This window comes from Cucurbitaria berberidis (assembly GCF_010015615.1).
Source record: "Cucurbitaria berberidis CBS 394.84 unplaced genomic scaffold K460scaffold_6, whole genome shotgun sequence".
In the NCBI taxonomy this organism is placed as follows: Eukaryota; Fungi; Ascomycota; class Dothideomycetes; order Pleosporales; family Cucurbitariaceae; genus Cucurbitaria; species Cucurbitaria berberidis.
In genome coordinates this window covers 1679346-1691222 of record NW_024468940.1, presented here as the reverse complement: position 1 = coordinate 1691222, position 11877 = coordinate 1679346, and the positions used below count along the sequence as shown (strand labels likewise).

Here is an 11877-nt window from a genome sequence, read left to right as displayed (position 1 = left end):
CCTGCTAAACGCCGACACACGCAGCATTCATTCTACGTCTACTTCGTACCAGCCCTCGCCCACCAGCGCAGCACACGCGCGCTGCCACAGAGCGCCATGGCACAGCAACCACTAACAAGCTTCTGGCCGCTCTTTGGGGGCAAGTCGGACGGCCAGGACGTGGTCAACCTCAAAGGCCGAGTGCTAAGGAATGGACCGAGTCAGGAGCAGCTCGACGACAAACCCAACGACCAAGGACAATGCGACTACTACCGCCTGATCAAAAAGGACGATCCTAAACACCTCGATTGGCGGAAGAAGCTGGGTGGCATGCTCCTGCGCGAAATCGGTGGCAAGCAGCACGAAGGTGAGCAAGGTGCGCGGCGCGTTCGCAACACGGCGCTGATGTGAAGCAGACAAATGGCAGCAATGCATCTTGTGGGAATTGCCCGAGAACTACGTCCTCTATGAGCACATCAAGACCAAAGCGGACGGCCAGGTCAAGACGGTCAAGAATCACTCGGGCGGCGGCCACGACAGACAAGATGCGTACTTGTATGGATACCCCAAAGGACCTAAGAAGCGCTTTCGGAGCCCAATCGAGTTCTTCCCACATCTCTTGTGGCTATACACCGACGAAACCAGCGATTACAACAATTGCACCTGCAAGATGTGCTCCCCTCAGCAGCCCGAGCCGGAGCGGCCAGCTGTCAGGGTCGAATTCAAGCCGGAGCTTTCTACGACCATCAAGCGCGAGCCCACGCCGAGCACACCTGTCCCAGGTTATGCCGTAGTAGGCCGTAACCCTGTCGTACAGATACCTGTCCGAAGACCTTCCTCAGGCCCGCCTGCGCAGAGCCCTAGCACAAAATCTGCCACTCCTGTGCCTGCACCAGTTCCAACGCCCAGTGCGCCGCCGATTAGAGCACCCCCAGCCCTTCAATCTACGACACTTCCGCAGCCTCGATCGTTGGAACAACAAGCCGATCTCTCCTACAACAAATATCTCTGCCGAACAGGAGAGGTGGTGTGGTTCTTCCGCCCAAAGACAGCAGCCTGGGGATTGGGGCTTGTCGTTCGAAGGTGGGCGACAAGAGGAAGCCCCGCAGACAGGTCATATTTGATTCAGCCTTTGTCGCATCCATTCGAACTGCCTCCCCAAGAGCTCGTCACCACGGATCAACATCTAAAACCTTGGCTTGCGTGGTCTGCGCCTAATTGCACTTTTCCTTACCTCCAGCAGCACCCACAGCTCACTTACGCCCAAGTAGACTGGGCCGGACTGGAATCGGGGCGGTACGGTGAAGGTATTGCCTCTGTTGATGCGTCCATTATGGCAGCGAAAGCCATCGACGGCACTTACACCCTTTTCGAGCGCCTCAAGACAACGGCAGAATCAGGCGTCGAATTACGGCACTACAATGGTATATTCCTTGGTGCTGAGAAGATCTGGAGAGGCGAACCTGTCCGTCTCCGTATAGGGAGCAGTGGAAGTGACTTGATGGTCATAACCGACATAGTGGAGCGCGTTTTTAGCAACGCCCCCCAGAAGCAGCTCAGCACGCAACCTGTTTCGCAGGTCGTTGTAGTCGGTGACATATACAGCTATGCCACCTTGGATGCCCCTGACCCTTCTAGTCCCCCGAAACCTCCGCAGCAAAACAATAACATCCCAACACGCATGGTTCACGACATGGCATGGCGTAACCGCATGCTCGTACCTACGACCCGTACGTTGGCCTGGTGGAAGCTCATTGCCTCTGGCTCCAAGCTGGAGATCTCGGATATCAAGGGGCGGTGGTACGAGACCAGTCTTGTTTTCCAAGAACCCTTTACCAAAGCTGTCAAAAACAACGAAGGCGGAAATGGCATATGGATGAACTCACGAGGCGATGCAACAGGCTTGGGCAAGAACGCTGGTGCACCAAGACCAAACCGAACCGCTGCTTTTGGACCATCCATACCCGAGGGCACGCAGCTTATTGATGGCCTAGACCCGCCAAATCAGCCTGTCGGAGAACAGCAACAACAACAACCACAACAACCACAGGACATGCAGGGCTTAGACATGGGCATAGGCTCCGAGCATGCTACATTTTCCCTCGACGATTTCATGAACGTCGACCATCTAGGCGAGGATGCAGGCATGGACTTTCCCTTTTGAACTGTGAGCATTCAAGCATTGCCAGGCGCAAATGGACGGGTTTTGAACTTCGCAAATAGCATTTGCATGGACAGGTCTTCGTACTACTACAGAAAGGAGATACCCAAAGAGCTTTTATAATATTAAACAATTAAAAAACATTCTCGTAATAATAACATGTCCACTCTTGAAGAAGCCAGCCCTACATTGAACATTGAAGGCAGATATCCAGGCGTCTTGGCAATCAATGACGTCACATCTCCATCTCAAACCACAAGCACCAAAACACTACAACTCGACCGATTCCCACGACTTCCCGTAACCTCGCACCACGACCGACTCAGAATGCTTCGCCCTATAACCCTACGTATACCTCTGCGAACTCCGTGTTCAAAACGCGCCTTCTCCCTCCTCAATCCAACCCACCGCTCCCATACAAACCGCATCTTCGACCCCGTCCGTCAACCCAACGACCTCCACACCCTCACCCTTCTCAACGCCGCGGACAACCGCTCTCTCATCACTTTATGGAGCGCATCGTGGTGCCAGACTTGTCAGACTGTTAAACCGCTTATTCGGCAGTTGATTGAAGAGGAGAAGATTGGTGAGAGGGAGGGGGGTTTAGGGTTTGTGGAGGTGTTGTTGGATTCAACGCTCATTGGAGATTTGGGGGTGCAATTTAGGGTATGTGTGTTTTCAGTCGATTCGTGTGGGGTTGGAATTTGATTAGGGCGTGAAGACTAATGCCGTTTTGGCAGATATCGAGTATGCCCACGCTCCTTGCTTTTAGTCGGCAGGAAGCGCAGTTTGATACTCGACTCACGAAGCCGGAAGATATGCGGAATAAGGAATTTTTGAGGGAATGGCTTTTGACTGAGGCGCGGAGGGGAGGGCGCAAAGGTGGTGGTGGGGGGAGTTTGTTTGGTTGGTAGGCGTCCGATGTGTATTGTGACTGGCCTGACGATGGTCAGGTAATAATACCACCAATTCAAAAGGCACGCAGTGATAAGGTCAGGTTGTATGATAGGTTGTAAGTTGTGACAGGTAAGTCATGATCCTTGAGCGGGACAAGTGTATAGTTAACTAGGTAGGTTAGCGATTGATGAAACGCCCAGCACCATAAAACCGCCGGTATTCTGATGTTGCTCGATTCTTTGGGGGTAAAGTCTGCGGTCTACATTTCGAAAGAGCTTGAGTTGACTGAATTGCATAGCGACTAGAGCTCAACAACAGCCCCACAACCACAATCGCCGATGTTCAATGCAGATATAAGTGCCGTCCGGCCGAGCGCGAGGACTCAAAAGACACTACAAAATGCGCGGCCAAATCACTATATGAAAAAGTCGCGTTGCGTGCCTTATGACTAGAAAAGCGCAATGTATGTTTAAAGCTATGATAAATAGAACTTCGCGACGAATGTACGATGTGCACGAAGGAGTTGGAGCAGGGAATTTAAGGCCAAGGGAGTTTAGGGAACCACAATAAGTTATCAGAGCACTTGAGTGACTCATATATGTGGTCGTGGTTGCTTACAGCTAAAGAAGAACCTCGGATACCTCTCAATACCATGAAAACTTCCCAGTAGCATCAACTTCACCTAAACAGACATTTTCCTTTGTGACCCTTGCTCAAATAGCAGTTACCCGGAACCCCTTCACCGCAGATGGTACTCCCTCTGTCTAATTATCACTGGTTATTATATGCTCGGAAACTAACATGGGAACTATCATACGACTTGAACAAACACTATCGGTAGGAGGGCACCGTGAGCCACACCAGCATGTATTGTGCTCCATCACCTGGCCTCATATGCTACGTCAGACTTTGCGGGGCTAATCGAACAGGCGGCAATGGAAGGCAGACCTGTTGAGGACTTTGATCATGAAGAGCCCATTCTAATTCGACATCTGAAACCAACGCGTTATAGGGATCAGTGTTGCTAACTGATCTCGAAGAAAGTCGATAACGGGTTCGAGCTTCGAAATGACGGGTGTTATGGAGGCATATATAGCACGCAAGTAGACATCGTCTTCGCTTGTATATAATACATACAAGACAGAAAAATAATCAAGCTAAGATAGAAATCGGCCAGTGATATATCAAATTTGAACGAGGGACCAATATATGACCAACACATAGCATTCAGCTGCCTCTAGGCGTGAGAAGGGCGCAGCCACAGTCAAGCCAAGATACAGTCTCTAGATACTTCCCAATGAGTTCGGACCACGTTTCAGGGTGAACTTAGTTTCGTATCCATATGTGGGAATCATGTAGCTGATCGCCTTCTCGTCTTTGAGGGTCACATATGGGTGTAGTACACAGCATGGCGTTGGGATTATCAACCCCTTCTGATACGGCATTATGTATGTTAGCTTCAAACGGACTTAAGCCTGCTGAATACTATATAGGCCTCCTAGATTAAGGTAGATATGTGATAGGAAGGAGTGGTGAGCTGCTGCGATAGGTAGAGAGCAACGTGGATGCGCGGCGGAGTCCACCATCGGAGCTTATCAATCTTATTCCGGGTGGAACTTGCAATACTTGGTTTCGATTCTACTGCGGGTCATATACAATAAAAGTACTTGAAGATAGTGAGCTGCTCCAGTCGTGTCTTGCATTACGTTTCGTCTGTCTTCAGTGCACTTGATAGATACCATTCACTACAGTCTTCAACTGCAGCAATCAGGCTGAAGTTGTTTGTAGCAGATATGCCTAACCCACTTTAACCTTGAGCATCCTGTTGTTCAGCTGTGAGTTGTGTTAATGTCTACTCTCTTATTTAATTGGTCAGCCTTGTGTTTCTTTTATAGGAGACAATTGGAACAGATTCTGAGTTCTAGTGAAGCGATGCCTTTGATTTGTATTCTACCAATTTTTTGATTTCAAGATAGCCAGATATATTTTTGTAAGGTAGAAGAGTACAACATAACTACTATATAAACAGTGCGATTACACGTCCAAATACAAGACTTCTGACCAGCGCGAAAAGGTACATCTAAAAGACCTGACAATGAGAAAATCAACACAAAAAGCCGTATCAAAACGCGTCTAAAAAGGAAAGTCTGTCAGGTCCACGTGGTTGAAGCGCGTCACGCATCTGAACGTCTCCGTCGGCCTCGGCGTGGACTTCGTAGCCAGCCAGGAAATGAAGGGCGTCCGCTTCCCTTTTCCTTGGTTTTGGGCGGTATCGGCTGGCATGACTGCCGAGGAAGTCGATATCTGGCTCGTCGTAACTCCTATTCAAGGGCGGAGGGTCACCCATCAAGTAAGCGATGTCACTATTATAGACGTCTTCATCCTCGTCCTCGTCGCTATCTTCAAAGTAGCCCATGCCCTCGTCTTCTTCTTCATCTACATCTTCCTCCTCCTCCTCCTCCTCCTCCTCCTCCTCCTCCTCCTCATCTTCACTGTCTTCAAGTTGGAGGTTGTTGGAATAATTGTACCCCACGGTTGTTTCCGGAACTGTTTCGAGCACAACATCTTCATCACGAATCGCTTCGATCCTCTCGCGCAGAGCGTTTTCGTTCTGCCATAACTTCGTAGTGGGAAACTTCCGATCGGCCAAAACGTTCTCGATACTTTCGTTGGCGACGAGGTGTCGGCCTTGAAGCCAGGCCACCAGCGTCCTCCAGTCTAGGAGCCCAACGCAGGCGGCTCGTGCGAGGGTGTAGAACTCCTCGTAAATTTCGTCGCTGAAGTGACGAATTAACGCAGGCCTTAGTCCCATTGCGAGAATCCACGCGTTTATCACGACATGAGCTCCACATTGCCAACCTCCTGCCTGCTGCTGCGTAACCTGAATAGATTCGAGCGTAGTCGTATTCACATGCCCGTCTCTATTACGATGTACTGACCACTGGAGGCGCTCCATAGCGCTTGTGACTGCACGCGCCAAACGCTCGTAGGAATCTTCGAATATGTGACAGCTACTGTCGCATAAAATTACTGCAAATTGCGGTGGAACAACAGTCGTCTCTTCTTGCACGACCGCGAGGAGATGATGACCAGCCGCCCTTCCTCCCCTCCTAGCCGGTAGTCCTTTTTTACCTCGCCAGGTTTCGACTCGTTCAAGTAAACCCCCTTGCATGACGCTTAAGGGCAGGAGCCAACAGCGTCTGGGACGTGAAGCCACCCCGGTACCTCCAGCAATGGTCATTGCAATCTGGAGATCGGTGCTAGTGGCAAGGGAGAAACCGCCTGCAAATATAGTGTTAGGATTACGCCGGTGGTGGATTTGGCTCTGTAAGTCATCGATTGCTTCTACGACTGCAGCGATAGCAAGGTTAATTTCGGATGCCTCGAGCGGACGTCTCCATGCTCGTACATGGAAGGGCTCGACCGCAAGTGTGGTCCCAAGGAAATCAGGGGCGAAGAGGTTGGTGTAGAGTTTAATAGTTTCGTCGGACACCTGAGCCGGATTTGATATCAGAAGTAAGTCTCTTCCAGTGCGCCATTCCTCAAGATATCTTCTGCATGTCGCTATAAGTTGAGTACGAGTCTGTTGTTTGAAGTTTGGATTGGCGGCTGCGAGTTGATTTTTCAGCTCCGCACCTCTGATACTGCCCAGGGCGCCGTGCGCATTTCTAAGCTGAATTGAGTTGTGGCGTAAATTGAGCCTTCCGTGCCAAGCAAGTTCTCTGGCACAGATAATGCGATCATTCGCATTCCATCCATCTGAAGGGAAAGAATTTCGGTCATTGTGCCTCCTTCCTAGGGACAATGAACATCTGTTCGTGTTTACCAACTGCTGCAAATTTAGATCAGGGTGTTCGAAGAAATGAACCAGTTCTAGCTCCCGTATGTTTTCAACAATGTTTCCGAGATAGTCTTCACGTTCATTCCTCAGCTCCATCGTCTCAGTGAATTGGCGGTCAAGTGGGACATGGTCTTCGAGAACGAATCCCCGGCATCTGAGGAATGCATAGATCAGCCTCCAGTCTGCATGTTTAATGCGAGCAAGATGTACAACATCTTGCACTTCCTGGAAGAACTGATCGTTCCAGTCCAGACGAGCGTTAGGATTGGGTCGAAGCCCTAGAGCTAGAGTCCATGCGTTCAGAATGGTATAATATCCACATTCCCAGTCACTGCGCTGTTGAGACACGGGAATCCAGCTTGTATGAGTTGGTGCGTGGCTTTCCAAGTCAGCCTCGGCATAAACGTGCTCCCACCAGCGGCAGAGCCTGAGAAGTCTCCAAGCCCAGCGATGTATTGTTTGGCGATGTGTTGTATTGAAATTATAAGCTTTGGAATCTAGGACGGAGAAGGTAGGTTCCGCTTTTTCGTTGAGTTGGATCACAAGCAGTGCAAAATGATTGGCATGGTGAAGCGGCACGATCAACGGCCGGCCTGGTCGTATACTTGCAAGGGCCGTGTAGTCGGCATTGCCAGCACATCCCTGAACAGATACTTGATCAATGAATGCGAATCCCAGGTTAATATCCCCCTGAGATTGGGTAATAGCCAGCGTCACAGATGCGATAGCTAGTGAAACCTCCGTGTCATCCAACCAAGAACCATAGCCTTGAGTCGGATTTTCTGTTTCCCGGAAGTCGCGTAGATCTGCGGCAATTTTGTCGGTTTGTAATAGCTCATCAAGTCTTCGACGGAAGTCATCGCACGCATTGAAGTTCCGTGGTAGGTTGTGGTATAGGTTTCGGATCTCGCGTCTAGTCAGATCATTTTCGAACCTTCCTGAGCGCCTCAATGCGGGAATACGGATCTTTCTATCATCTGGTTCCAGGTCATCCCATTGAAAGGGCACATCATGCGGCACACCTAGGTCGGGGAAAAGGTGCTTGGTTGAGTTGATGCTATTGTCTGTTCCGGAAGAGGTAATCGACCTCTTCGCCATCTTTTCCAGGTGCGTCTTGTCATTTGAAGAGTGGACGGTTTTTGAGAACCTACGCGTTTGAACAGGCGGCGCTTCCGAGCTGACATAGCCAATGCAGCGCAAAAATGACCAGATGAGCTTCCAGTCCGCATCGCCCTGTAGGACGACCTGGACGAGTTGATTAACCTCGGAACTGAACGCTGCCCTGGGCTTAAAGCTATTGTTCAGGGGCAGACCGAGAAGTATACTCCACGCAGTCAGAATTACAAAGTATTCTGCTTGCAAAGATTCGAACTGTTGTGGTCCCAAGTGCCATCTCATGACCTCGGCAAGCGTGAAATCTGTCTCCCAGCTACTCAATACTGACGAATAGATTCCGGCGCGCTCTTCTCGATTCAAAGCCCATGGGGCAGAATCTACAGCATCGACGAGCACGCGATCGCCATCTGCCGTACGCTCAGGCTGGAGGATAACCAGGATGGTATGGTTTGCATGTCGAACTGGCATCAATGTAATGCGCTCTCCACGCCCAACATAACGGTCATTACCTGCATTGGCTATCCTTGAGACCGCAGAAATACCAAAGCCATCGCCACGAGGCTGCAACTCATTTATGGCGCGTAACACTGTCGCAATGCTCTCGAAGACTTGGGTCTGGTCGAGTCTAAGCTGTTGTCCTTGATCCCCAGACACAGTCTTTGAAAGCTTGGCGATGGTGTCATGGAAATACGCACAAGGATCGAAATCCTTGGGAAGTTCAATCGTATTAGTTGCCCTTGCTTTCGGTGACGTTTTAGGCGGCGGTGGTGTCTTAGGTCCTGGCGTCGTAGTCCTTGCATCCGAGAGGACCGGAGTAGTGTGGTTTGTAGAGTTGGAAAGACCATTCGGTCGAGTTGTGTGATCTAGGGAAGATGATGGTTGCGACGAAGCATCGTGTTGTCGCAAACTGAGACGCCCTCTGAGTTGCTCCGATGTGTCGGTAAAGTTCCAGGAGCCACTACTGATAAGGGCCTCGAGGCTTTCGAGCTCCTCATCGTCCAAATCATCCGATGCAAATATCTTTGAATGACTGATGCCCCCATCAAGGACTACTTCTATGGTAGAAGTGCCACGCCCAATATCTTCCTCGCCTGAGGCAGCCTGCGGGGTGCTGTCTTGATTTTTCTGTCGCTCAAGTGATAGTTGGAAAGGACGTACACGCTGGTCGAACAGGCGGTCCTGAGGCGGGAAGCCTTCATCAATATCGTTTTCCCTGTTGCCTCTGCCGTCATTGGGCCCATACCTTCCCGGCTTAACGAATCTAGTACACCTGAAGAAAGCAAGTAGCAGCTTCCAATCCAAGCGATCTTGAAGGGCCAAGTCGAAAAGTCGCTGGGCACGGGTAAAAAAGCTTGTGAACCCATGATCATTTGGTCTAAACGCCGAGTCAGGCTCGAGGCCCAAGGCGATAGCCCATCCGTTTAAGATTGTGTATATCACACTCTGCCCCCGTAAGTTATGTTGAGCACAAGGAACCCAATCAATAGGTTCATGCAAATGGGCTTCCATTTCCTGTTGTGTGTTGTAGATGTTCCGCCACCACCGTCCTTGAACTAATAATTGGCGCGCACGTCGAATGAATCGGTCCCGGTCAGTTCTTCTAGACCGCCATGTCATAGGGTCCAGAATACGAAGAGTTATACGACTATCTGCTTGGACTTGGACAACAAGCAAGACATGGTGATCATGGTGTTGTAGAGAAGCAAGCAGTGTCCTCCCAGGTCTGTATATGCTGTTGTCATGATGAAAACTGAATCCAGTGCTTTCTGGTTGTCGATCATCAATAGAGGCAATTACTCTAGAAATGAGATCTCCATATTGGCGGTGCTGTGGCTCCAATAAATGACGTCGGACATAATCACAGGCGTCCTCGATAGACCTCCCTTGATCCATCCATGTATCATCATACACTGCGCTTTTTACCGGTGCCGCTTGAATGCCTGGACTTGGAGCTTGAGTACCGACCCGCACTGATATAGTGACACCAGATTCAGTGTTCTCCTCTGGCACCTGTTGACCTTCAATTGGAGCTTCAGACCCAGACTGCGCCGGTTTGGTGGCCCTATCTTGAGTAATTTTCTCCGGCGCCAGTTGACTTTCTTGATTCGGAGCCTGGGGACCAGACTGTACTGGAATGGTGACACCAGCTTGAGTGCTTTTCCCCGACTTCTTTGGAGCCTTTGGAGCCTTCGGAGCCTTCGGGGCCTTCGGGGCCTTCGGGGCCTTCGGGGCCTTTGGAGGCTGTGGAAGCTCTGGAGACGCTGGAGCCCTTGGAATCCTTGGAGATCTCCGTACCTCAGGTGGTGGAATTCCAATGGGTATCCAAGTAACAGTCGTATTCTCCAAAGCTACGTCACCATTGGTATCTCGATTCTCTAGCTCTTCCGCTGACGGCCTAACCTTAGCACCAGAAGCAATTGGTGCTTTAAAGTCCAAATCTTCGATGCGGCGGAAAAAGAATAGCGGTTGAGATAAGAGTTCGATGACCGTGTATCTAGTGAAGGGACCGATGATGAACGGTTGGGTGGAGGCAGCTTCACTACTCTCCCCGTTGGCATCATCTTCGGGCGGGCGGTCGTTGACATAGGTATGTCCGTTCACGGTGACGTTTGTCCCAGGTGGAAGTTCAATAAAGTATCCGTGGTGTAGCGTCGATGACTCTCGTTCTGCACCTGCATCTGCATCTGCATCCGCCTCTACAGGTGGGAGTGGGGGCGGTGACCTTCGAAGAAAGTTCAAGTGAGCAGATACATCATGGTCTGCATCGCGTATGGTACTTTAATGTCGAGATCAGTATGTAGCCAATTCATAGTCTAAGTGGATATACACTCACACTTGTAGTCGGTAATCTTGTGTTAGAGCCAGCACAGGATGATCATCAGACCTAGATGCGACAACGGCAAGGTCATCATTGTAATTCCTGAATGCTTGCTCGAAAGCGTTGTTAACATATGGTCCTGCAACACGGGTTGACGCCCCTCTCCTTGGCGGCAAATCTGCCTTGATCACTTCGAAGAAGTCAAGCACCGCCTGACTAGTCTGACTCTCGTTGCTTCCAGGTGGAACGTATGGTTTCGCCGTGGCCGCTTTGTATAGCGGCGTGCGTACGCGCGGGAATCCAAAGGATGATTCTCCTGTTGTAAGTTGATCCCAGTTGCGATTGTAGAGAATGGGCGCAAATCGTGTTATAGCGTTGCTCGTGTCCGGCGCGTTGTCTCTAGCAGTCGCAGTCCCGGGCAAGCCCCAACGGACCTCGTCCCTACCAGACGCTGGTTGCACTTTGCCTGTAGTAGCCTTCTTTCTCGGCTTTTTGGAACCTTGATCCCCATCGCCAGTCGCTTTGCGCTTAGGGGGCATGATCTAAATATCGGAAAGGCAGGATTTTGAACAAGAATATGACACGGAAATAAGATAGAGATCAATTGAAAGATCAGCGAGATGTTGCGTTGGGCGTATATTTGACTTCTTCGCAACAAATGCTCTTTGTCTGCGAAGTATAATGAAGACGCCGCATTTGTCACAACAATGCGAAAGGGATCAAACAAACAAAAAGTGGCTGAACTAATCTATTGAACGCCAGTTGATGCGGATCGTCTATCATGATACTCATATGATGAACAAAGAGAAAAAAGAAATCATGAAAGTGTTGGTACAAGTCAGGCTCGGTAGACTAAAGGTAAAATGATAGGGTGGGTCAACCCTGGTGCAGTGCGAATCTGTCTGCCCATAGCTCCCTTTGTTGAAATGGTCCTCTAGGGTTCTTTGTTGAAGTGATCGAGCCAGGGAAGATGCGCAGCTCGAGCGCGAAGACGCTTGGCGGGTCGCAACGTATTTGTGTCAAAGCTACCTAGGTAGTACGATTGTGCGCGGCGTGCCATGCAAC

At 50.2% G+C, this 11877-nt stretch overlaps 3 protein-coding genes across 3 annotated transcripts; 2 read left to right on the top strand and 1 right to left on the bottom strand.

The window, feature by feature from the left end:
• Positions 1 to 19: 19 nt before the first annotated feature.
• K460DRAFT_348061 (uncharacterized protein) lies at positions 20 to 2143 on the top strand (the record flags this gene model as incomplete). Its single annotated transcript, XM_040931368.1, has 2 exons — positions 20 to 346; positions 393 to 2143. Exons 1-2 carry the CDS (start codon positions 97 to 99, stop codon positions 2141 to 2143), a joined length of 2001 nt encoding a protein of 666 aa, XP_040783794.1. The 5' UTR covers positions 20 to 96.
• A 324-nt stretch (positions 2144 to 2467) lies between these two features.
• K460DRAFT_257208 (uncharacterized protein) lies at positions 2468 to 3030 on the top strand (the record flags this gene model as incomplete). The annotated part of the gene is made up of 2 exons (XM_040927425.1): positions 2468 to 2806; positions 2881 to 3030. Coding segments are annotated over 2 exons (489 nt in total), but the record flags the coding sequence as incomplete, so codon positions are not given.
• Positions 3031 to 5065: 2035 nt separating this feature from the next.
• K460DRAFT_421038 (uncharacterized protein) lies at positions 5066 to 11351 on the bottom strand (the record flags this gene model as incomplete). Its single annotated transcript, XM_040938115.1, has 2 exons — positions 5066 to 10770; positions 10828 to 11351. 2 exons carry the CDS (start codon positions 11349 to 11351, stop codon positions 5160 to 5162), a joined length of 6135 nt encoding a protein of 2044 aa, XP_040783792.1. The 3' UTR covers positions 5066 to 5159.
• Positions 11352 to 11877: the final 526 nt, after the last annotated feature.